We start from the raw sequence: 26981 nt of genomic DNA, 5'->3' as shown, positions 1-26981 counted from the left end.
ATTCAACAATTTTTATCACATCAACAAAAAACCAATACACCATATTCTGGAGTAGTTCACACTCTGGACATCCACTAACATGCTAATTACACTCCCTGAACATATTTGGTGTACTACCTTGGAATTTTTCTTATTATAAGTGTGTGCTTAATACATGAGGTTACATAGTGAGAAATGCCATGCAGTTGAACACATCAAGCTAAGCAGATTTGTCTTTTATGAGCAGTTAATACAATTTTTGTGAAGAATAAAGTCATACTGAGATGGAGCAACGGATATACACTTAAGTGACCAGAGTCATGGGATATCTCCTAATATTGTGCCAGTTCTCTTTTTCTCAGTGTATTGCAGCAACTCAACATGGCATAGATTCAACAAGTCATTGGAAATCCCCTTCAAAAATACTGAGCCATGCTGCTTCTACAGCCCTTCACAACTGCGAATGTGTTGCCAGTGCAGGATTTTGTGCATGAACTGACTTCTCAATTATGTCTCATAAATGTTTGATGGGATCCATGTTGAGCATTCTGAGTGGCCAGATTAGTCACTGTCTAGAATGTTCTTCAAAGCAATTGCGAACAATTGTGGCCCAGTGAAATGGTGCACTGTCACCCATAAAAATACCATTGTTGTTTGGGAACATAACATCCATGAATGGCTGCAAATGGTTTCCAAATTGCCAAAAATTCAGAGAACTCAGTCCATTCCATGTAAGAACAACCCACACAATTATTGAATCACCACCAGTTTGCACACTGCCTTGTTAGCGACTTGAGTCCACAGCTTTGTGGGGGCTGCAGTAACCCTATCATCAGCTCTTACCAACTTTTCCGGTCATCTAGGGTCCCACCAATATGGTCAAGAGCCCAGGAGAGGCACTGTTGGCAATGCTGTGCAGTTAGCAAAGGTACTTGCGTCAGTAGTGTGCTGCCATAGCCCATTAATACCAAATTATGCTGCACTGTCCTAACAGATATGTTTGATGTGCACCCCGCATTGATTTCTATAGTTATTTCACTCGCTTGTCGGTTAGCAGTGACAACTCTATGCAATAACCGCTGCTCTTGGCCGATAAATGAAGGTCATCGGCCACTATGTAGTCCAAGGTGAGATTAAGGCCTGAAATTTAGTATTTGTGGCACACTCTTGCCACTGCAGATTGTGGAATCTCGATTTCCCTAATGATTTCTGAAATGGAATGTCCCATGCATTTAGCTTCAACTACCATTATGCACTCAAAGTCTATTTATTTCTATTGTGTGGCCATAATCATGCAAGAAACTTTTTCACATGAATCACCTGAGCACAAATAACAGGCTCACCCATGCACTACCCTTTTATTCCTTGTGTACACCGCCATCTGTGTAAGTCCATATCGCTATCCATGACTTTTGTCGCCACAGTGTTCATCAAATACATTTAAAATTGTGAAAAAGAGTGATGGTGGTACTGGTGTTGATGCATGTATACAGACAGAAGCCATGCTATCCAAAAGGACAGGGAACTCAGATGTGAATTGATTAGTATGACTGTCAAGAAGCATAATAACGAGCTAAACCAAGAAGTTGCAACAGATGTTAGCACATTAATGACTGTGCACACTATTGATGGAGTGATGAGCATCAGCTACAGAAGTGTCAATGAAATCACTAACAAATATGCTGTAAAGCAGGAGCTCTGTTCCTGTAGTGTACCATACAAATTTGCTGAAACAAAATGCGAAATGGATGGAAACTGTTGGACATTTCATTGACGTTTATGACTAAGATTTATATCACAGAACTGTCATAGGGGATGAGAGCTGGTGCTAACAGACCTATCCAGACTAAGTTAGGAAAACATTATGGCCACATATGCATATAGGTCAGTATTGTATGTCAAAGGCAGTCAAACGCCAATGTCAACTATACTTCAAATGATTAAAAAAGAAGTCTTCACTTGGAGATTACTGTGGAAGCAATTGTAGCTATTCAGCTGTATCTTATGTTTTCTTTTATAACAAACAATCCACTCATTACTTTCCTTTCTCATACCATAACTATACCATACCATTTACATGACGTGTCGTTAATGTTGATGTACACAATTAATATGCTATTGCAGTGTACAGTTTGAACAGCCAAAACAGAAGCAAAAAGCCAACAAGGGTACACAAAACTGCTCCAATTGGTGTTCACATAATGTCATGTCATTTTCAGTAGACAGATTTGCAGAAGTAGACCAAGAGATGAACACAGTAAATAGGTTCAAATGGATGTAGATTCCGGTTGTTATTCATAGATGGAGAGCCCAAACACAAGATTATTAACAGCTCCAGATTACAAATACTTCACAACTACCAAGAAATTATACTTCAAGATTAATACAACTGGTCCTTATCACAAAGAAATAATATACAAGAACAACATACAAGAATATTTAAATGGAAAAGAATCAGCAGTCTTAACTTTTTGTGGCGGCACTAGTACATGGTATTCAAGAGAAGCAACTACAGAAACATTAAAATATCAAGTGACATAACATAAATGTCAAGAAAAATGACATATACTAACTTTGAGAGAAGAATTATACAGTTTATTTGATGTTTACAATTCATCTGAAAGTTACACTGAGAGTGAGTAACACAGAAACTGTCACAATATACTAACAATACACAATGATTCACTGAAAGAAGTTGAACATAAAAGTAGTACTGGGACCATTCAATACTAATCCGAGTGGTTCAAACAAATAACCAAGCACATACGAAAGAGAACTAATGCTATGTCACAGATACTATGCACAAGGATATCGTAAATCAATATTAGTTCAACGCAACACAGTTTGTATTCTGAATGACTGAGCACAAGTTGGCAACTCAGCTGCAGTTCAGTGAACTGCTACAAGGTGTCGTTTCCAGCATGCAGCAACACCAGCTACAAGAGTTACAACTAGCACTACCACGCAGTGAGCATTTGCCAATAGCAGTACAATCCAGTGGGTGAAAACAAAATTTAATGAACAAATTAAATAATGGCATTTGGTAGTCATACAGACATTTGTGACTGAGCAGAAATTTTCAATCAATTATAACATCAGTGTCAGTTGCAATTACGTAACTTCAAGACATACAATAATAGGCACGTAGATACCTACATGCCGTACCTACACATTACTATCATTCTTCATTTTTCACTGTTTTACCAAAGAACATGGCATTGATAGAAGACAATATGACAATGGAAGAAAATATGCAGATGATACTAACCAACTTTGTCAATACAGACAATAGACTTGCTCAGATACAACAACTTTGGTACTCTGAACAATAACACTTTCACAAATTGAAACTAGACTAGATACAATGGGAAACCATACTAGACAAAGTAGACACTTCAATAAGCAGGTTCACTTCCCAGCTATGGTAAGATTGATAAATTAGAAAAAAAAAATGGAATTTGGATTTAAATAGATACACAGTTTAAATGGTCATTTAAATTTAATGAAGAAAACTTAGCAATATTTAAAATGTATACATTATTATTTCAATAAAGAAGACTCCAATGAATAATGATCAAATATTAAAAGCAGAATTAATAGAAATAGAAAAAACTTTAGAACAAATCATGATTAAGAACCTAGACATATGTACATTATTTACAAATAAAATGAAACCACAACTGGAGAAAGTAGAAGTTAGTGGGGGACACGACTGCAGTGGAGAACTTGAATTTAATAGAGATTTACTGTTTAATATGTTAATAACTTCTGTTGCCATTGAAAGTTTACCATAATCCGTAACTACTGACACATTAGTAATGTCTGTTACTAATACTAATAAGTTACTACCTGCTGTAACTCAACGATAAATAACTTTTATCACTGCTCCACAAGTGGAGGTACACTCTACATTGCATACAGTGAAGATGAGAGTCCATTTACAAAATATACATGAAGTAATGCTTGATTATACTTTGAATATGTCAGACACGAGATAAGCACAGAATTAGTGGATTTATATTATTTACATACAGTAATACCAGAAGCACTCAGGGATTTTGTGAAACAAACCACATCGTCCTAGGGGCAACGAGCAAGGCATGTGTTCTTTTAGTGACTGAAGGGTGGTCTAAGGCTAGTAACATTATAGCCAATGAAAAAATCTACAACCCGTACAATGATATCTAACCCATGGGGACCGCTATTAGGATTAGGGAAGCCCAGCAAAACACTATCTGATAACTGAGCACAATTTACTGCTGGAAAATTCAGAAAATTTTCAGTGTGGAAAAATTAAATTCCACATTTTAATTGCCAGGTACCACTCTCTGGTTCTGGGCCCTCTGTTACAGGAGACTAAACTCCCTCCAAGAAAAAGAATACAGTAGTTCAGATGCTCAGGGTAGGACTGAGTGAGTATCGCATAACTGGCTTCTGTTTTGTAGTGGAGGGACTCAGTCTGCAAGTGTAGGCTGGTTAAATGGCTAGTCCAACAGGCACCTCTCTGAAATTGGACCCTACTATGATGTATCGAGTCCAGCATCTGCAATGCTGAAGGCAACACCAAGCCATATGGCAGATGGCCATAATCAAGACAGGACAGGAATAAGAGCTTTCTAAAGTTTCAGAAGCGTAGAGCGATATGCAACCCAGTTGATGTTACTGAGGCAGCAAAGAATAATAAGGTGTGACCAGCACCTTTGCCTAAGTTGGTGAAGGTGGAGAAGCCACATTAATTGGGCATCAATGAGCAGTCTCAAAAAACTGATGACACTCCACCACATTGAGCAAATTGTCACCAAGATAGAACTCTGGTTGTAGATGGACAGCATGATGGTGACAAGTGCATGATGCACGTGTTGGCAGCCAAAAACTGATAGCAAAGTGTGCATCCTGCAGTCAGTGTTCAGCAACACCCAGAGTCGAGGAGCAATAGTAAAAGTAAAAATCATCAGTGTACAGACAGAGTGCCACTGTTGACCCCTCAGCTGCAGCTAGACCACTGATAGCCACTAAGAAGAAGAGGCACACTCAATACAGGGCATTGTCGGACCCCATTCTCTTGTATCCTGGGGGGGGGGAGGGGGGGGGGGGAGACTGGTGCCGCAGGAAAGTTCTGGGCAAAAACTCAGGAGCGAGTTCTGAAGACCTCACTTATGTAGGATAACGAGGATGTGATGATGCCATGTGGTGTTATAAGTCCTTTGCATGTTGGAAAAGTGAGTGATACGATTTAGACACTGGGCAGAAGTTGACCAGATAGCAGACGCCAGCCATATCAAATTGTGAACAGGAGAATGGCCTTGGTGAAAATCATCCTGGGATGGAACCACAAGATCCTGAGACTCAATATACCACGGTTGGTACTGATGAATTCCTACTCACTGATTGGAGCATTATATGGTTCTAGGTAAAGTGTAGTGAAAGGTAAGTGAATTAACTCCACCTGCTGTTTGAGGACATGAAATGCAGGTTGATAATTCTTGTACACAGAGGCCCAGGCATAATACAGAGCAAAATGCCCGGCGACAATGTCCGAGTCAGTATAGGCAACGCTATTCAACCTGTGAGCGGCTGGTGTCCATAAAGGCGCCGAATCTTTGACCAAACTTGAGGGATCTGCAGTAAAATGGTACTATCACACTAATCCCAGCATTCTTGTTTCTGTTGTTTTATTAGGTGTCGGACCAGGGCACAGAGCTGTTTAAAGGCAATGATATGCTCCACTGATGGATGTCGCTTATGGCATTGGAGAGATCATCTGCAATCTCTAATGGCTCCGATGATTTTGAAGGTCCACCAGTGACGCCAGAGGTGAAGGTATCTGTATCAGTACTGTTGAGTGCCCATCTGGGAGGATACCCAGGTGAGTGACACTGAGGTAGTGGTCATAAAGGTCATCATGAATTCTCCAGTGGATGGAGGGGGAAGACCAGGGCTGCATATGGAAAAATCAATGGCCAAGCAAGAGTCGTATGTCACACTGAAGAGTGTAGGTGTACCAGTATTCCAGGGAAAAAGATACAGCTCTGCAAGCATAACGTTGCTGTGGTCAATGGTTACGGCTGGCAACTGACATCAACCTTAAAAATGAGGGTGAAGGTGGGTGGGTGGAGGGGGGGGGGGGGTGGCAGAGCTGAGAAATCAGCGCAGACAACACATTTTGAGATATTTCACCATGAGGGGGGTTACAGGCAGTACAATCCAGAAATGTCCTCACACCAACAGCTACAGTCTCCAAAGACTTATTGAGTGGCACATTTTCACTGTGGACAGAGTTCTGCACATACATACAAACTCTGCTAGACACACTTTCACAGAGAGCGCCCTTTCTAAAATTGCAACTAGAGCTGTGAATGGTAGGGATCTACAGTGCTGAGATGCAAGTTTCCTGGAGGGCACTACAAGAAACATAGGAAACACACAAAAAACAACGTAGCTCAGCCAGGTGGTGGAAGAAACAGCAAGTGTTCCAGAAGAAACACACTATCAGTCTCCTGTTGAAGTGTGAATGGACCCAGGAAGCACATCATGCCCCAGAGTCACCTGCTGTCACCACCAGTTGCGAGGATACGGCCTCAATATGCATCGGTAATGAATCAAGTTGTGTAGGGAGATCCAGTGCCACAGGAGCTACCACAACCTTTGCCTTGCATACAAGGTGGAACATGTGGGGTCTAGTGGCACGGGCGCCACCACAATCGCCTTCCTTGGAGGACTGCTGCTTGTCCTCCTGTCTTTTCCTTATACGATTTCGATCTCTGTAAGGGTTTGTCTACCTTCGTTTCAGGGAAAGAGGAGGAATGTAATTCTACAACCAGCAGCCCATGGCTCCTTCAGCCACTGGCTGGTATCTGGTTGCAGGATCAGCAAAATCATGTGAGGAGAGTGTCCCAAGAGACCCTGTGCTGGTGAGACATGCTGGAGATGGGTGATGCTCTTCCAGCTGGGGGCTGGGGATCGATGTCCCTGACATGTCGGTAGTCACCCTGGGTGTGGGGCAAGCAGTAGAAGTGGGGCTCTCAATCACCAAAGGAGCAGGTCTAGTCTAGTGGCCCCCAAGGGCCCAACATAGAAAGCACAAAGGACAAGCGTACCTTTGCTAGATAGCATTGTATTTGGACATGCATTATAGGGTGCAGAGTTGTAGGGCTCTCATTGATAGTTCAGCTGTGCACTACACGAATGAAAAAGCTATTCTATTAGCAGAGTACTTGTCGAGTGCACATGGCATTTTCTTTACGCTCGGCTTTAGCCTGAGGTCCTCTGATGAACGCTTGCCAGTCGATACGCAGATTGAGAAATCAGATTGCTTACAAAGTCACACACTGCTTGTCAAAATTTTAACAATAAATTGTCAAAGTATTCGTCACGAAGTTCCAATATGAAATGCTCTCCAGGAAACTTCTCGCACTCAAATTAATCTTGAGACCAAGAGGTGACTGAAACAAAGTAGAAAGCTCCGAGATATTTAGCAATTCACGGAACATACAATGGAAAGACAGATTATACGCTATAAGAGAGGGCGTGTTCAGTGCAGTTAAAAAAATATTGTCTCTACTGAGGTTGAATTTGAGTGTGACAGTGAAATTATACGGACATGTATAACAGATCTAGGAGAAATGAAGGTAATTGTTGGATGTTTTTACTGGCCACCTGATTCTGAAGTGACAGGTTTAGAGTCATCCTAGGAAAGTTTACGGTCAGTATAGCAGAGATGCCGAGACCAAGCAATATTCTTTGGAGGTGACTTTAACTTACCAGATACAGGCTGGAATGTCAATGGATTCACTACATGTGGTATGGGCAGACAGTCTAGTGGAAGTACTTCTGAACACTTTCGGAAAGGGCTGTGAACATCTAGTTACGCAACCCAGACCTTGTATCTACAAACATGCTGACCTTATTGACTGTGTAGCATAGAAACTGGGAGGTTATCATGCTGTAGTGACAATGGTTACTAAAGTTAGTATATCACTCAGGAAGACTAGGAAAGTATTAAGTCTAAAAAAAAAAAATAAAATAAAAAAAAAAAGAGCGCAGTTGTTAGCATCCCACTTAGACAATGAATGGTTATCATTCAATTCCAGTACAACAGACATACAAGGATTATGGGCAAAGTTTAAACTGATTGACAGTCAGCCAGCTGAGAAGCTTCACTATCTCCAGTAATAGGGTTAGGATCGAAACTGGTTATAAATCTAACCAGTTACCTTTATGGAAAGAATCATTATTTTTAGTCAGGTTTTTTGACGAAACACTTATAAACCAGGGTGTTTCAAGCCAATCTGTATACAACATAGACTGGCAAATATTTTGTCCCCCCACCAACAAACATGAAATAAAAAGTTATCAGAATAAAACTTAACATGGGAATCACTAAAAATCCTAGCTACAGAGATTAGTGCAGCATTGACCCAGACCTTGGCGAAAGTTATATATCAAAGCTAACATCAGTAAAAAGATTTGGTTGGTTACTGAGTAACTTGCACCTCAAAGATAATTCTGTGGTTCCTGACAAAAACAGTCAGAATTATGAAAAACTATACAAACTACATCCATTGTTAGATCATTTGATAAGGAAATTCCAAGACTGCTATACAACACATCAGAATCTCACTACTGATGAAGCAATGGTTGAATTCATAGGCAAATCTTCTCTCAAACAGTGCACAAGAGAAAGCTATAAAGACAGAGAGTAGAAAATGTGGATGTTATGTGATGTAGCATTATACAACTTGAATTCTGATATTTATAAAAGAAAAGTTCCACCGGAGACCTTCGTGGAAAGAAAGAATCATTATTTTTACACAATATTATTTTACGTCATATGATCTGTTGAAGAACATAGTCCAATAGTCTCCACACTTGCGGAACAATAAATCCGAGAAAGGAAAAATGCAAAAACTCAAGGGGGATAAGGAACTTGAGAGAGGGGAATTCGATTACAGAATTAGTAATGATAGAGTAGTTAGCTATAAGGATAACAGGGCAGTCATCATGATCATCATGCAGCATCATGTGTGTCCACAGTTAAGTCCCAGAATGAAAGATGGAACAATAACCAATATCAATTGCCCTCTTGTGTTTAAAGATTACAATTCCAGTATGAACTATGTAGATAATTTCGGTCCACTGAAGTCAGACTATGCTACAGACAGAAAAAGCTAGAAATGGTGGATGAGTGTGTTCTTTCACTTTGTAGACTACTATGTAACAAATGAATTCATTCTGCACAAGGAGATTGAAATGGAGCAGTTCTCCAACGGAAGATGTGCAGTTGGCAGTTAAAAAAAAAGCCGTGCCCATACTGTGTGGATGCGTTAAGTGTGCACAGTACCTTTGTACCTGAGAGCAGGCAAAAACTGTTCCATCAACTATTGAACTTGACCACCATAATGGTATGGTGGTAACTTACTTGACCACTTTTAATACTAATTTTTTGTTGTTAAGGTGGATTTTTTACAAGCCTACTGTAGAAAACATATCACAATAGTAAAACTAAAGTGTTACATGTAGATCAAATTGGAGACATGTAAATTATTGTTCATGCCCCTCAACGGTAAATTTTTATGGCATTACACCTGCCCCTCAATGATTTAAACAATGGATAAACCAGAACGGAATAACAATAATATGAAAAGTATACAAACTTACTTAAGCTGACCCAATCAGTAAGACATATAAAGGATTTAAGCGTTGTTCTGAGACTCAATTATTGAAGGTGTGCCATTAACATGATTACAGGGATTTGCTTATGACAAGCATGAAGTTGTACACTAATTGTAATCATGGAAGGGCAGATTGAAAGAGGATTCTGCGATCTTTTTTTTTTTATTTTTTTAATAGTTTGTGAATGTAGCAAACGAGGTGTTGCATATATGAAAACAAGTACTGTGTAACGTATGTAATAGTTTAAGCAATGGAAAGATAGGATGGAATAATAACAATATAATGAAAAGGATGTATTGCTACTCACCACACAGAGGAGGCACTGAGTTGCAGACAAGCACAATCAAAAGACCATTAAACGTTTTAGCTTTCAGCCGAAAGGACTTGTTCAGAAATAAAAAGCACACCGATATGCCCCCCCCCCCCCCCCACGGCCACTGTCTTCAACCACAGTGGCCAGATGCAGACTGCTACTAAGTCTGATGTGAGCAACAGTCTGAGGTGGATGGTGGGGGTGACGAGGTGGCATGGGGTGGGCAGGCATAGCAGGTTAGGGGTGGGGAAAGATCATGTGCTGCTTGTAAGAGCACAGAACATGGTGGGGACAGGATAGGGCTGCTAGTTGCAGATTCAGGACACTGTGATGGGAAGGGGTGTGTGGAATTGGGGGGGGGGGGGGGCACAGGAAAAGGAGAGGGGAGAGGAAAGAAGTTGAGATGGGGAAAGGACTAGTGAATGTGCTGGCGGAATGTAAGGCATGTGTAGTACTGGAGTATGACCATGAACAGGGCTGGGGCTCGTGGATGCCAAGGCCAGATGGATTACAGGAACAAAGGATATACTGTAGGTAGAGATCCCACCTGCACAATTCACAAAAGCTGGTGCTGATAGGAAGCAGCCAGATGGTGCAGGCTGTAAAGCACATCATGGTGGCAAAACCACCCCTTAGCCAATGTTTGAGGTAATCATTCACCTGAACAGACTGCTTGTTAGTCCCCCATAGCCTACCATATTCCCACTGTCCAGCCAAGAAGGAGCACTACTCTCTTGACTCAGTGTACCACCTAAGACTGGAGCAACAGAGTCACATTCTTCACCAGCATTCTGACTACATCTCATCATGCCCTGAAATGAACAATATCCTACTCACTATCCTCCCCACAGCGGCATTCTGCCACCCGCCGAGCCAATGCAATGTCCTTATCATCCCTTCTCCACTCTTGCTTTCAACCCCTTGCCTCATGGCTCATATCCTTTCTACAGACCTAGATGTAAGACTTGTTACATACAACCTCCGACCACCACTTACTCCAGTCCTGTCACAGCCATCTCCTACCTCATCAGAGGAAGGGCTACCTGTGAAAGCAGCCATGTGATCTACAAAGTAAGGTACAAACACTGTACTGCTTTCTACATGGCAAGACAACTAAAAAGCCATCTGTCTGCATAAATGGCCATCACCAAACTATGGCCAAGAGACAACTGGACCACGCAGTTATTGAACATGCTGCCCAATACAATGTGCTTCACCTCAATGGCTGCTTGGCAGCTTGCGCCACTTGGATCCTTCCTACCAACATCAGCTTCTCTGAACTGCACAGGTAGGAACACTCCTTACACCATATCCTTCATTTCTGTAATCCCCTAAGTAGCAGTCCTATCCTGTCCCCATCACATTCCTGCACACTCCCGCTGGCAGCAGAACACCTCCCATCGCTACACTGCTAGGCCCCCTCCTCCTCGCCCCATACTGCTCCATTCCTACCGCCCGCCTTCGATTGCTGCTCATTTCAGACACAGTTGCCGCCCGCAGTAGGAGGATACATTAGCCATGTGTGTGTATACTTTCACTTATTCAAAGGGGTGGGAGTTGAAAGGCTGCAGAAATTTTGAATTTAAAAATTCCTGAAATATGAACAAATGATTATATGCTAAAACTCCCTCAATGTCATGTACAAATGTATAAATGTGTTGCGATATGGTTTTATTAAGTTATGGTGTCATTATTACAAGAGTTGACTGAAAAGAAATGCCTCCACCTTCGTAACTCTTCAACAGTTGGCAGCATTTGTATGCAGCAGGTCCTGGCTTGTTTCACAGCCTCTTCCCTACAGCTCCAGTTGGCAGGAAGCCTTAGCATTGAACGGTTGTGTTGTTACAGTGTAAAGTATGGAACCCTGCACATGTCCTTTTTTTCCCCCTAAGGTAAGTCTTTCCGCTCCCGGGATTGGAATGACTCCTTACCCTCTCCCTTAAAACCCACTTCCTTTCGTCTTTCCCTGTCCTTCCCTCTTTCCTGATGAGGCAACAGTTTGTTGCGAAAGCTTGAATTTTGTGTGTATGTATGTGTCTGTTTGTGTTTCTATCGACCTGCCAGCGCTTTCGTATGGTAAGTTACATCATCTTTATATATATAAGGAAACATTCCACGTGGGAAAAATTATATATAAAAACAAAGATGAGGTGACTTACCGAACGACAGCGCTGGCAGGTCGATAAGACACACAAACAAATACAAACATACACACAAAATTCTAGGTTTCGCAACCAACGGTTGCCTCATCAGGAAAGAGGGAAGGAGAGGGAAAGATGAAAGGATATGGGTTTTAAGGGAGAGGGTAAGGAGTCCTTCCAATCCTGGGAGCGGAAAGACTTACCTTAGGGGGGAAAAAGGACAGGTATACACTCGCACACACACACATATCCATCCACACAGACATATTTAAATATGTCTGCTTGTGTCTGTATGTGTGGATGGATATGTGTGTGTGTGTGTGTGTGTGTGTGTGTGTGTGTGTGTGTGTGTGTGTGTGTGTGCGCGCGCGCGCGAATGTATACCTGTCCTTTTTCCCCCCTAAGGTAAGTCTTTCCGCTCCCGGGATTGGAATGACTCCTTACCCTCTCCCTTAAAACCCACATCCTTTCATATTTCCCTCTCTTTCCTGATCCCCTTGGGATATGTGTGTGTGTGCGCGAGTGTATACCTGTCCTTTTTTCCCCCTAAGGTAAGTCTTTCCGCTCCCGGGATTGGAATGACTCCTTACCCTCTCCCTTAAAACCCATATCCTTTTGTCTTTCCTTCTCCTTCCCTCTTTCCTGACGAGGCAACCATTGGTTGCGAAAGCTAGAATTTTGTGTGTATGTTTGTGTGTCTATCGACCTGCCAGCGCTTTTGTTTGGTAAGTTTCATCATCTTTCTTTATATATATATATATAGAAGGAAACATTCCACGTGGGAAAAATATATATATGTGTGTGTGTGTGTGTGTGTGTGTGTGTGTGTGTGTGTGTGTGTGGTGCCTATTCTTTTGAAGATGACCAAAATAACAGACATCATGTATATATAATACAAATTCATATATGGAACTACTGCATTAGCACAAGCAGAGCCTCCCCTATTCCAAGAAAGGCTACCTATACAAGCATTTAAATTGTCTATCAGCTCTGCTGTAACATCTGTACAGAATTTTCTGTTGGCATGACAATCAACAGTCTGCCCACTCATACGAAAGCTGATGGCAGCTACAGTAATGTGCATCTTCATATTTTCGTGGTTTTTTTTTTTTTTTTTTTTTTTACTTTCATTCCAATTGATCCGTAGTGAGGAGGTCCTCCAGGATGTGGAACATGTCAGAAAAACAACAATACATGACAAATATTTAAACTAAAACAAATAAGCTAATGTACCATTCCACAGGTCCCAAGTGGAATGATCGTCATTTTTTAATGAACACTAAGAGTCATTTTACAAATACTATTGCACTGAATTTAAAATAAAAAAGTTTTTATTTATTTATAAGGTAAGAAACATGTAATACAACTACTGTAATACTTATTTACAATGAACACATTACTGCACTGAAATGGTGCAGAAGTTAGATTATACTTACACACACACACACACACACACACACACACACACACACACAAATTTTCAGTGAACACATTACTGTACTGAAATTGTGCAGAAGTTATGTTGTACTTATATACAAATCAGTTGGTTTTCCTCAGAAATTCATCAATGGAGTAGAAGGAGTTGGCCACCAATAAATCCTTTAGGCTTCTCTTAAACTGAATTTCATTGGTTGTTAAGCTTTTTATGGCTGCTGGCAAGTTATTGAAAATGTGTGTTCCTGAATAATGCACACCTTTTTGTACAAGACTAAGTGACTTTAAATCCTTGTGAAGATTATTCTTATTTCTAGTATTGATTCCATGAATTGAGCTGTTGGTTTGAAAAAGAGATATATTTTTAATGACAAATTTCATTAAGGAATAAATATATTGGGAAGCTGTAGTTAGTATCCCTAGTTCCCTAAACAGGCTTCTGCAGGATGTTCTTGAGTTCACACCACATATAATTCTTACTGCACGTTTTTGTGCCCGGAAAACTTTAGCTTGGCTTGATGAATTACCCCAGAAAATAATCCCATATGACATTATGGAATGAAAGTAAGCATAGTATGCCAGCTTTTTCATTTTTATATCCCCTATGTCTGACAAAATTCGCATTGCAAACAGAGATTTGTTAAGACGCTTCAGCAGTTCTGTGGTGTGCTCCTCCCAGTTGAATTTATTATCAAGCTGTAATCCCAAGAATTTAACACCGTCCACTTCTTCTATCTTCTTGTCATCATATGTTAGACATATACTCTTGGGACACCCCTTACAAGTTCTGAACTGCATGTAGTGTGTTTTTTCAAAGTTTAGTGACAAAGAATTGGCTAGGAACCAGTGATTAATGTCTACAAATATTTTATTGGCTGATCTTTCTAAGACTACACTTGATTTGCTATTTATTGCAATGTTTGTATCATCAGCAAACAAGACAAACTTGGCATCTGGTAATGTTACTGATGAAAGGTCATTGATATACACAAGAAAAAGTAAGGGCCCCAAAATGGAACCTTGTGGGACCCCACATGTAATTAGTTCCCAGTTGGATGATGCCTGATAGCTTGATACATGTCTCTTTCCTAATAACACCCTTTGTTTCCTGCCAGAGATATAAGATTTGAACCATTTTGCAGCATTTCCTGTTACACTATAATATTCTAGTTTACTTAAAAGGATATTGTGATTTACACAGTCAAATGCCTTTGACAGATCACAAAATATACCAGTTGCCTGCAATTTTTTGTCTAATGAATTAAGTACATTTTCACTGTAAGTGTAGATAGCCTTCTCAATATCAGAACCTTTTAGAAATCCAAACTGTGACTTTGACAGTATGTTATTTGAGATAAGATGGTTATAAAGACGACTGTACATTACTTTTTCGAAAATTTTTGAGAATGCTGGCAACAGTGAAATTGGACGGAAATTTGATGCTATTTCTTTATCTCCCTTCTTAAACAGTGGCTTAACTTCAGCATATTTCAGCCATTCGGGAAATATTCCACTGATAAACGACTGGTTACACAGATAGCTTAATATGTTACTTAGCTCAGAATCACATTCTTTAATTAACTTTGTTGATATTTCATCATACCCACTAGATGTTTTTGATTTTAAAGATTTTATGATGGACATTATTTCTGTTGGGGTAGTGAGGGTCAAATTCATATTATGGAAGTTACTTGAAATGTCTGGTCTAAGGTAATCCATAGCAGCATCTACCGAACCTGACAACCCCATCTTTTCAGTAACAGTTATAAAATGTTTGTTAAAAAGTTCTGCAACACTATACACATCTGTCACCAATGCATCATTTACTCTTAATGCTATTTGTTCCTCTTCATGTCTGGTTCTACCGGTCTCCTCCTTCACTATATCCCATATTGTCTTTATTTTGTTATCTGATATGACTATCTTTTCCTTGTAATATATTTGCTTTGACATCCGTATTACAGTCTTTAATATTTTGCAGTATTTCTTATAATGTGCTATAGCATCAACATTGGAAATGTTTCGGATTGACAGATACAGTTTTCTTTTTGTTTTACAAGATACCCCTATTCCTCGAGTAATCCATGGCTTCTTTGTAGACTTTGCTCTAACCTTGGTAAGTTTTGGGGGAAAGCAGTGTTCAAATAAGGTAAGCACTTTATTAGCAAAAATGTTATATTTTTCATTCATGCCATGAGCACTGTAAACATCAGTCCAGTGAATGTCTCTGAGGAGTGTCCTAAAATAATCAATTTTTGGCTTACTGATTGTTCCATAAAATGTCACGAAGAAGTGAAATTTACGTGGCAGCATGACTGAAATTTTATGGAACAGCTATGGTAGTAGTTAATAAGAACATCTCAGCTATAAACATAGCACAATATTGTAATAAACACATCTGATAATCCATGGAAGTTCGATTTCTGTCTTTCCAGTTCAACAATATAGTTATGGTTTAGTTCAGTGCAGGACAAAGGAGACAACGACTGTAGGAAGCCAGAATGGAATTAAATATGCAAGTGGCAAACTGAAGTGGGAATCCTACCACATGTGAAGAAAGGGCTGGTGCACAGTTCAGTATATAGATGTCACAATACTTAATGAACATGCAGTTAGGAAGATCAGAACCCGGAAGGTTGAAAGAGGCCTCACCACAAGTGATCACAATCTTGTTATCTTTACAGCTGACTCCTGCAGAAATACACAAGAGACAACAATCCATTAAACACACTAAACAGACAGTTCAACGTAATGAGAGCCTATTGAATCCCCCAGGAATATTTTCCCTTGCCCAGACTTGGTGGAGGTAGGCGACAAAGTGGGCAAGAAAGCTCTAAAACTCACACTGCAAAGCAAGGTACAATAGCAGTCATAAGACAAACAGGCTGGATATCATAAGTACCAGGAAAGGAGGGTCTCCAAAGACTGAGAACAGAAGACAGATAAACAAGAAGATTCTACGAGAAAGGCCGTACTGTGCAAGAAAGAGCTCGCAGATTGGGCCTGCGGCATGCAAGAATAGAGAGCTGAAACTGATTCATGCCACCGAATCTGCATCTTGACTCATGGGGTCTGCCAAAAGATAAAATCTCCAACAATGCTATTAGCTCTAATGAGCAATGGCACATGACAAAAAAAAAAACAACATTCTGCACAAGTACTGATAGATCCATATTTCCCACATGACACTGCAGACGAAAAATTTGATGAACACAGAACTGTGGAATAAATGTAGGGAAGCATAAGATGGAGGAGGAATAGTTTTTTTCATTTTCATAAACGTAGGCAAAGAAATAAATTCTGAAACTGAAAAAGCACAAATTATCTGGTTTTGAAGATATCATTACTGAAGTTTTACACGCCTTTCATATGCCTATTAGTTTACACTTGTGTGGGTGATGGAGCCCCTTAGGGAGATAGCGGATGGGTCGGGGAAGAAGGCCAGTGTTCACTCTGTCTGCTTGCCATGGGGTCTCATCCGAGATGTGGAGGAGGCCCTGCCAGCGGCGATAAAGAGCACTGGGTGCACCAATCACTCCTGCCGTCTGGGTTCAGAGGTCATCCTCAGTTCATACAGGCGGTTGGCGGAGTTGGTGAAGCCGGAAAGCCTCGCTTGTGGGGTGGAATCTGAGCTAACTATTTGTAGTATCGTTCCCAGAACCGATCTCGGACCTCCGGTTTGGAGCCGAGTGGAAGGCTTAAACTAGAGGCTCAGACGATTCTGCGGAGATCTGGTGAGCAAATTTCTCGACCTCCGCTATTGGGTGGAGAAATGTAGGGTCCCCCTGAATAGGTCAGGCGTGCACTACACGCAGGAAGTGGCTACAAGGGTAGCGGAGTACATGTGGAGTGCACATGTGGGTTTTTTAGGTTAGAGAATTCCCTCCCTAGGCCCGACAAGACGCCTCCCGAGATGCGACTAGGTAGTAGTAGGCAAAAAGCAACAGGGAATAACAATATTAATGTGGTAATAGTAAACTGCAGGAGCGTATATAGAAAGGTCCCACAGAACTGCTCTCATTAATAAATGGTCACAACGCCCACATTGTACTAGGGACAGAAAGTTGGCTGAAACCAGATGTAAATAGTAATGAAATTCTAAACTCAGATTAGAATGTATACCGCAGAGACAGGCTGGACAGTGAAGGGGGAGGCGTGTTCAAAGCGATAAAAAGTACAATAGTATCGAAGGAAATTGACGGAGATCCGAAATGTGAAATAATTTGGGTGAAAGTCATGGTTAAAGCAGTCTCAAACATGGTAACTGGATGTCTCTATAGGCCCCTGGCTCAGCAGCTGTTGTGGCTGAGCAACTGAAGGATAATTTGGAAAATATTTCGAGTAGATTTCCCGACCATGTTATAGTTCTGGGTGGAGATTTTAATTTGCCGGATATAGACTGGGAGAGACAAATGTTTATAAAAGGTGGCAGGGACAATGAACCCAGTGAATTTTTTTAAGTGCTTTATCTGAAAACTACCTTGAGCATTTAAACAAAGAACCGACTCGTGGCAATAACATATTAAACCTTCTGGTGACAAACAGACCCTAACTATTTGAAACAGTTAACGCAGAACAGGGAATCAGCTATTATAAAGCGGTTACTGCATCAATGATTTCAGCCGTAAATAGAAATATTAAAAAAGGTAGGAAGATATTTCTGTTTAGCAAAAGTGACAAAAAGCAGATTTCAGAGTACTTGATGGCTCAGCACAAAAGTTTTGTCTTAAGTACAGATAGTGTTGAGGATCAGTGGACAAAGTTCAAAACCATCGTACAATATGCATTAGATGAGTATGTGCCAAGCAAGATTGTAAGAGATGGAAAAGAGCCACCGTGGTACAACAACCGAGTTACAAAACTGTTGCGGAAGCAAAGGGAACTTCACAGCAAACATAAACATAGCCAAAGCCTTGCAGACAAACAAAAATTACGCGAAGTGAAATGTAGTGTGAGGAGGCTATGCGAGAGGTGTTCAATGAATTCTAAAGTAAAGTTCTATGTACTGACTTGGCAGAAAATCCTAAGAAGTTTTGGTCTTATGTCAAAGCGGTAGGTGGTTGTGACAAAAATGGTACTGAAACGGAGGATGACAGACTAAAGGCTGAAATACTAAATGTCTTTTTCCAAAGCTGTTTCACAGAGGAAGACTGCACTGTAGTTCTCTCTCTAGATTATCACACAGATGACAAAATGGTAGATATCGAAATGGACAACAGAGGGATAGAGAAACAATTAAAATCGCTCAAAAGAGGAAAGGCTGCTGGACCTGATGGGATACCAGTTCGATTTTACACAGAGTACGCGAAGGAACTTGCCCCCCTTTTGCAGCGGTGTACCGTAGGTCTCTAGAAGAGCGTAGCGCTCCGAAGGATTGGAAAAGGGCACAGGTCATCCCCGTTTTCAAGAAGGGACGTCGAACAGATGTGCAGAACTATAGACCTATATCTCTTAACGTCAATCAGTTGTAGAATTTTGGAACATGTATTATGTTAGAGTATAATGACTTTTCTGGAGACTAGAAATCTATTCTGTAGGAACCCTCATGGGTTTCGAAAAAGACGGTCGTGTGAAACCCAGCTCGCGCTATTCGTCCATGAGACTCAGAGGTCCATAGACACGGGTTCCCAGGTAGATGCCGTGTTTCTTGACTTCCGCAAGGCATTCGATACAGTTCCCCACAAAGTACGAGCATATGGACTATCAGACCAATTGTGTGATTGGATTGAAGAGTTCCTAGGTAACAGAACACAGCATGTCATTCTCAATGGAGAGAAGTCTTCCAAAGTAAGAGCGATATCAGATGTGCCGCAGGGGAGTGTCGTAGGACTGTTGCTATTCACAATATACATAAATGACCTTGTGGATAACATCGGAAGTTCACTGAGGCTTTTTTGGATGATGCTGTGGTATATTGAGAGGTTGTAACAATGGAAAATTGTACTGAAATGCAGGAGGATCTGCAACGAATTGACGCATGGTGCAGGGAATGGCAACTGAATCTCAATGTAGACAAGTGTGATGTGCTGCGGATACATAGAAAGAAAGATCCTTTATCATTTAGCTACAATATAGCATGTCAGCAACTGGAAGCAGTTAATTCCGTAAATTATCTGGGAGTAGGCATTAGGAGTGATTTAAAATGGAATGATCATGTAAAGTTGATCGTCGGTAAAGCAGATGCCAGATTGAGATTCATTGGAAGAATCCTAAGGAAATGCAGTCTGAAAACAAAGGAAGTAGGTTACAGTACACTTGTTCGCCCACTGCTTGGATACTGCTCACTGGTGTGAGATCCGTACCAGATAGGGTTGATAGAAGAGATAGAAAAGATCCAACGGAGAGCAGTGTGCTTCGTTACAGAATTATTTAGTAATTGCGAAAGCATTATGGACATGATAGATGAACTCCAGTGGAAGACTCTGCAAGAGAGACGCTCAGTAGCTCGGTATGGGCTTTTGTTGAAGTTTCGAGAACATACCTTCACCGAGGAGTCAAGCAGTATATTGCTCCCTCCTACATATATCTCGCGAAGAGACCATTAGGGGGGGGGGGGGGTTGGGGAGCTGGTGTAGGTTTTATTGGGTGGTTACTTGTTTTGAACTAGTAGATCTTCTCTATGAGTTCATAGACTTCAGCTCTCCCCATTGAACTCGTAGAGAAGATCTACTAGTTCAAAACAAGTAACCACCCAATAAAACCTACACCAGCTCCCTAACCCCCCCCCCCTCCCAATGACCCACCCCCCCCTCTCCTTACATCCTAACCACACTGGTGTCAATGTAATATACTACCACAGAATAAGACATGTACCATATCTCTAAATGTTAAAGCCCTCCATTACTAACATAAATCAGTACTTTATACATATTAATTCTAGCTGGAACAAACATAAGCTGCCTTTACCAATATCCCAGATCACTCTAATGTTAGAATAAAAATAAGTCAACAGTTAAAGAATTTTTGTTCATGGTTTTTTAAAATATTAAATGTGCAGCCATTCAAACAGCTTTAATCCATTACAATCACTTTAACTCTTATACATATACCTTTAGCTAAAATAAACAGAATCTGCTCTTGATAATACTCCAGATCACATTAACGTAACAAGAGAAATAAGCCAACAGTTCATCTGAAGATTTGTTATTAATTTAAATATACAGGTCCTAGTCATACAGACAGCTGCACCTCACTGCAGATACAATAACTCTGTATTATTGATTCCTTGGGATTCATGTTAGTGCCAAACATGATAATTGCTAAAAAAAACTGCCTGTAACATACAAATAGAAATAACGTAACAGATCACCTGAAATTTATTCTTGTAGTAATTTATTATTATTTTTCTCTAGTGCTCTCGTGTTATCACCATTCTGATGAAAAAACTTGCCCTTATATCGACTTTAACACATGTAAAGAACAACAAATTACATCTCTGTACAAAGTAGGCTTATGCCATATCTCTCTGTCAAGATCTTTGTTATACGCAACAGTTGTAAAGCGCATGCTGGATGCTGGTAAAGTGTCACTGTTAAAGTGTGAACTAATATAGTTCGTGTGAAAGTGTTCTGGACATCAAAATGGAGGCAGACAGATACGAAAAAAGCCGCCTATACTGTCGCAGTAAGTAAAAACTAAATTCACATCCATATCGACAGATAATCTATAGTCATGGCGATACATTAAAGTGTGACCCATCTTTCTGCCATAGAACCAGCACCCAGCATTATGCTACTACCAGTAATGATGTAACTTCCCGGATTCTCCCGAAATCATCTGAAGATGAACCTGAAAGGGTTCGAAAACCGGTTAATGTAATAAAGCATTAGTAATGAAAAAAGTGACTGGTTGCAGTTGTGTATAATTTATTTACATACTAAAAGTAATCTTTCATAGATTTTTAATAATACAATCCTCCCAAAACTTAGTAATTTTGTGTAATAACTTTTTTTTTTTAGTTTCCACATCCATATACAGCAAAGGACTTTAGAAAGCTGTGAATGCATTGAAGAAAAAAGGCAGTAATTTATAATCCAATAACATAAAATCCTTTTTGTAATTAAGCAAGAAGATTACAAAAAACGGGTCATAAATGTGCCTATTTACTGAAGATTTCTACACAAAAAATGTTTCAACCTTGCAGTTTAAGGGTAAGGGTTATATTACCATACAGATTTTTATAACCAAAAGGCGGCTAAATTAAAAGAACAAGGGATTCCTTGTATCACTTACTTCCGAGCTGTGGTCTTCTCACTAACAGCTGTACTGTAGAAACCAGTTATGATTTCTGGTTGAGTAAACGCTTCCAAGCAGGAGAATAATTTTATTTTTGGCCGCACAATTTGACCTGGGTCCCTGGAAGCAATTTATATTTTAAATTCTTAAGCCAAATGACTAGTAATACAATTTTAACTGAGATATGGTTTCCATAAGTAACACTTTTGATTTCTTTCCCCTTACTCACTTCATTTGCAAAGATAATGAAATACAAAAATGATGTGCAAGGAATTTAAAAGATAGAGTATTAATAAAATAGAAATGGGACTATCAATGTTCCCATTACTAAGTTACTACAGTAATGATACTATTCTAACATATATTACTTATTTTCTTTGTTCCTATGTAAATCCGCCTAAGATGTTACTGCAGGACATGACACATTGATACCAGTCTTGAGAAATTAATTTTGAGCATGGATAAGGAACCTAGCACAGTAAAGACACTAAAAAGAAATGGAAAGACTGCCAGCAAAATATGCTGGGTGTAACTGCAGTGCTTCATGTTCATTCAATGGACAACAGAGATATACAATGAACAACAGATATAGATTTTTTGTAATTTTTTGGCCTCTTACGCAATTGCTCCTTTGTTGCGATATGCTAGTGTGGCACTGACAACTGGCACCAAAGCAAAATTGGTGTTCATCACTAAACACAATTTTACCTATTTCATCCCTGCAATTTCTTCTTTAGTTGCACCGGGGTGGGTAAGAAAACCTTGCTCATACTTCAGTTACCAGAACCATGAGTCATGAGACTTCTAGCTGATCCAGGGGAGCAGCATTGGCCATATTTTGTTCTATGCTCACTGTGTGATAAGCTATGACTGTTGATATTATTTGGTCGCTGAGGCAAGACTGCTTACTGCTGCTGTCCAGAATCAGGAAAAAAACATGCAATTTCTTTTAGTCAAAGTTACCAACAATGACAAGGTGCTGTCATCAGATTTCAAACACACCCAGAATTTTTCCAAAAGAACCATTCACCAAGCTGTTTGTAATCCCAAAACAACTTTGCTGAAGCACATCTAACAGCAAGAATTGTGCCCACTCATCCAGTCCTGTCAGGTCTATAATAGTAACTAACTCAATATTATGTTTGAAACAACAAAGTACTCTTTTACCAAGACAAATAGAATCCATGGGCTTAAAGTTTTTGTTTTGAGTGTATGATTCTTACTCTGTTCACAGCAAGGTTCTCTGAGCCACTGTCTTCCATGCCTTCTGTCTGTTATATCTAACATGTATTTAACTTATCACTTCCCATAAAGATAAGATCTATGTAGGGTAGGACATTATTATTAATGGCATGCGTTAAAGACTTATGTAAACCTAGGGAAGAAGACCTAGTTCTTTGTGCCACATTAATATTTTTATCTGTCTACTATAAGAGGAAATGAACTAACTGAATTAAATCATTCAACACTTTAATAATGAAGTTGTCAATGACGTTTTCAAGGTTTGGACCATCTTGACTTTGCTCAGTCCTTCTCAGAAGTACCAGCTACAGCATAACATTTTCATTTAGTATTGTGATGTAACATTTTTCAGTCAGCATGGCTCTTCTTCAGTTCAGCAGAATCGCGGTGTCAGTGCTGTTTATCCTTCGCTATTTGGTCGTCGTATGAAGGATGTTCACAGGTCCAGTGGCTGTTTGCACAGAAAGAGGTAGTAGGCGATCTATCATAAAATGCCTTTAAAAATCAATGGAATGGTGGAGGGTAGGGATAAGAATTCTCAAAGCATATATTGCGCAGTCACACAGCAATGGGTACAACAACATTCTACGAAATGACATTACAGTACCAAGCAGAAAGAATTTCACAGTTTCGCTGACAATGAATGAGCACAAAATTACAACAATCGGCAGATGGGATTCATTGTTCTGTAGATCAAGAAGCACTTTGTGCTACATTTGCAGGCACACAGTAAGTGACAAAATTGTTGGTACAAACAGTACAATTTTGACAGTCACACACATTATCCTACTGTCAGTTGCAACAGTTTTCAGTGGAACTGAATAAAGAGCAAAACTGCAAAGTACATTGGTTAAATCGTGGGGCACACCTGGAATGATTTTGTGATTTAAAACTTGCTATTGTTGAATTTATGAAGTAAAAAGGAATGCAGGAACGAAAATTAGAACATCCAAAACGAATTGCAGATCACACAATTTTAAGTGGACTTGATTGCACACTGTGCAGTCTATGACGTTGAAAGAAGAGAAATAACTTCTTTCCGATTTGATTGGGATGCATTTAGCAGAAAATCATGTTGTAGAAGGGGCACACTGACAAACACAGTCCAGTTCCCTAAGCACAATTGTGTTCAAGAAAACATTAGGTTTGAAGAACTCATTGTGGCCTCGAAAGAATTAATAAAAGTTTCTGAACTGTTTGGATGACACTGCCAGTCTTACATCTGTTTTCAAGGTGTCTTTTAGAGCATTTACTGTTTCGGATGAAAGCACCCCAGTGCAAGTGCATATATAACTGACTGATCTGCAAGGTAATTCCCATTTTAAAGACAAATCCTTTTATGTTAAAACTGTCCAGGATGCCTACATTGCTTTCCTCAGGCAGAGTTTCCACATTTTCACAAAGTGGCTGCAAAAGTACTACATTATTATGGTCAGTGTGTGTGTGTGTGTGTGTGTGTGTGTGTGAGAGAGAGAGAGAGAGAGAGAGAGAGAGAGAGAGAGAGAGAGAGAGAGAGAGAGACCTTTTTCCAAATACGTAACTAAATAAGCCACGATTGCATGGCAACTTACATGCGAAAATCTTTGAAACTGTCGACTTCAATCTGTATGCTGAAAATTTGTAACAGATAAAAATCAAGCTGTCTTCAATGTGCCAAAAATAATTAAATAATACAGAAAAAGTGATTCGTTTGTGATCCATATTGCTGAGAAATGTAAAATATTGTTGTTGTTGTTGTGGTCTTCAGTCCTGAGACTGGTTTGATGGAGCTCTCCATGCTACTCTATCCTGTGCAAGCTTTTTCATCTCCCAGTACCTACTGCAACCTACATCCTTCTGAATCTGCTTAGTGTATTCATCTCTTGGTCTCCCTCTACGATTTTTACCCTCCACGCTGCCCTCCAATACTAAATTGGTGATCCCTTGATGCCTCAGAACATGTCCTACCAACCGATCCCATCTTCTTGTCAAGTTGTGCCACAAACTTCTCTTCTCCCCAATCCTATTCAATACTTCCTCATTAGTTATGTGATCTACCCATCTAATCTTCAGCATTCTTCTGTAGCACCACATTTCAAAAGCTTCTATTCTCTTCTTGTCCAAACTATTTATCGTCCATGTTTCACTTCCATACATGGCTACACTCCATACAAATACTTTCAGAAATGACTTCCTGACACTTAAATCTATACTCGATGTTAACAAATTTCTCATCTTCAGAAATGCTTTGCTTGCCATTGCCAGTCTACATTTTATATCCTCTCTACTTCGACCATCATCAGTTATTTTGCTCCCCAAATAGCAAAACTCCTTTACTACTTTTAAGTGTCTCATTTCCTAATCTAATTCCCACAGCATCACCCGACTTAATTAGACTACATTCCATTATCCTTGTTTTGCTTTTGTTGATGTTCATCTTATATCCTCCTTTCAAGACACTGTCCATTCCATTCAACTGCTCTTCCAAGTCCTTTGCTGTCCCTGACAGAATTACAATGTCATCGGCAAACCTCAAAGTTTTTATTTCTTCTCCATGAATTTTAATACCTACTCCGAATTTTTCTTTTGTTTCCTTTACTGCTTGCTCAATATACAGATTGAACAACATCGGGGAGAGGGTACAACCCTGTCTTACTCCCTTCCCAACCACTGCTTCCCTTTCATGTCCCTCGACTCTTATAACTGCCATCTCGTTTCTGTACAAATTGTAAATAGCCTTTCGCTCCCTGTATTTTACCCCTGCCACCCACAGAATTTGAAAGAGTATTCCAGTCAACATTGTCAAAAGCTTTCTCTAAGTCTACAAATGCTAGAAACGTAGGTTTGCCTTTCCTTAATCTTTCTTCTAAGATAAGTCGTAAGGTCAGTATTGCCTCACGTGTTCCAGTGTTTCTACGGAATCCAAACTGATCTTCCCTGAGGTTGGCTTCTACTAGTTTTTCCATTCGTCTGTAAAGAATTCGTGTTAGTATTTTGCAGCTGTGACTTATTAAACTGATAGTTCGGTAATTTTCACATCTGTCAACACCTGCTTTCTTTGGGATTGGAATTATTATATTCTTCTTGAAGTCTGAGGGTATTTCGTCTGTTTCATACATCTTGCTCACCAGATGGTAAAGTTTTGTCAGGACTGGCTCTCCCAAGGCCATCAGTAGTTCCAATGGAATGTTGTCTACTCCAGGGGCCTTGTTTCGACTCAGGTCTTTCAGTGCTCTGTCAAACTCTTCACGCAGTATCATACCTCCCATTTCATCTTCATCTACATCCTCTTCCATTTCCATAATATTGTCCTCAAGTACATCGCCCTTGTATAGACCCTCTATATACTCCTTCCACCTTTCTGCTTTCCCTTCTTCGCTTAGAACTGGGTTTCCATCTGAGCTCTTGATATTCATACAAGTCGTTCTCTTATCTCCAAACGTCTCTTTAATTTTCCTGTAGGCAGTATCTACCTTACCCCCAGTGAGACAAGCCTCTACATCCTTGTATTTGTCCTCTAGCCATCCCTGCTTAGCCATTTTGCACATCCTGTCGATCTCATTTTTGAGACGTTTGTATTCCTTTTTGCCTGCTTCATTTACTGTATTTTTATATTTTCTCCTTTCATCAATTAAATTCAATATTTCTTCTGTTACCCAAGGATTTCTACTAGCCCTCGTCTTTTTACCTACTTGATCCTCTGCTGCCTTCACTACTTCATCCCTCAGAGCTACCCATTCTTCTTCTACTGTATTTCTTTCCCCCATTCCTGTCAATTGTTCCCCTATGCTCTCCCTGAAACTCTGTACAACCTCTGGTTCTTTCAGTTTATCCAGGTCCCATCTCCTTAAATTCCCACCTTTTTGCAGTTTCTTCAGTTTTAATCTACAGGTCATAACCAATAAATTGTGGTCAGAGTCCACATCTGCCCCTGGAAATGTCTTACAATTTAAAACCTGGTTCCTAAATCTCTGTCTTACCATTAT

General features: G+C 40.0%; 1 protein-coding gene across 1 annotated transcript in view; it reads right to left on the bottom strand.

Moving 5' to 3' along the window:
* Nucleotides 1–26981, bottom strand: part of LOC124790068 (ubiquitin carboxyl-terminal hydrolase 5) — a 160033-nt gene that overhangs the window by 20626 nt on the left and 112426 nt on the right. Inside the window, exon 11 of the mRNA XM_047257633.1 lies at nucleotides 21772–21894. Within this exon, the coding sequence (XP_047113589.1) occupies nucleotides 21772–21894 (123 nt within the window). The remainder of the gene's footprint in view (nucleotides 1–21771; nucleotides 21895–26981) is intronic.

This window comes from Schistocerca piceifrons, chromosome 3 (genome assembly GCF_021461385.2).
Source record: "Schistocerca piceifrons isolate TAMUIC-IGC-003096 chromosome 3, iqSchPice1.1, whole genome shotgun sequence".
Classification (NCBI taxonomy): domain Eukaryota; kingdom Metazoa; phylum Arthropoda; class Insecta; order Orthoptera; family Acrididae; genus Schistocerca; species Schistocerca piceifrons.
This window is presented reverse-complemented; position numbering and strand designations above follow the sequence as displayed.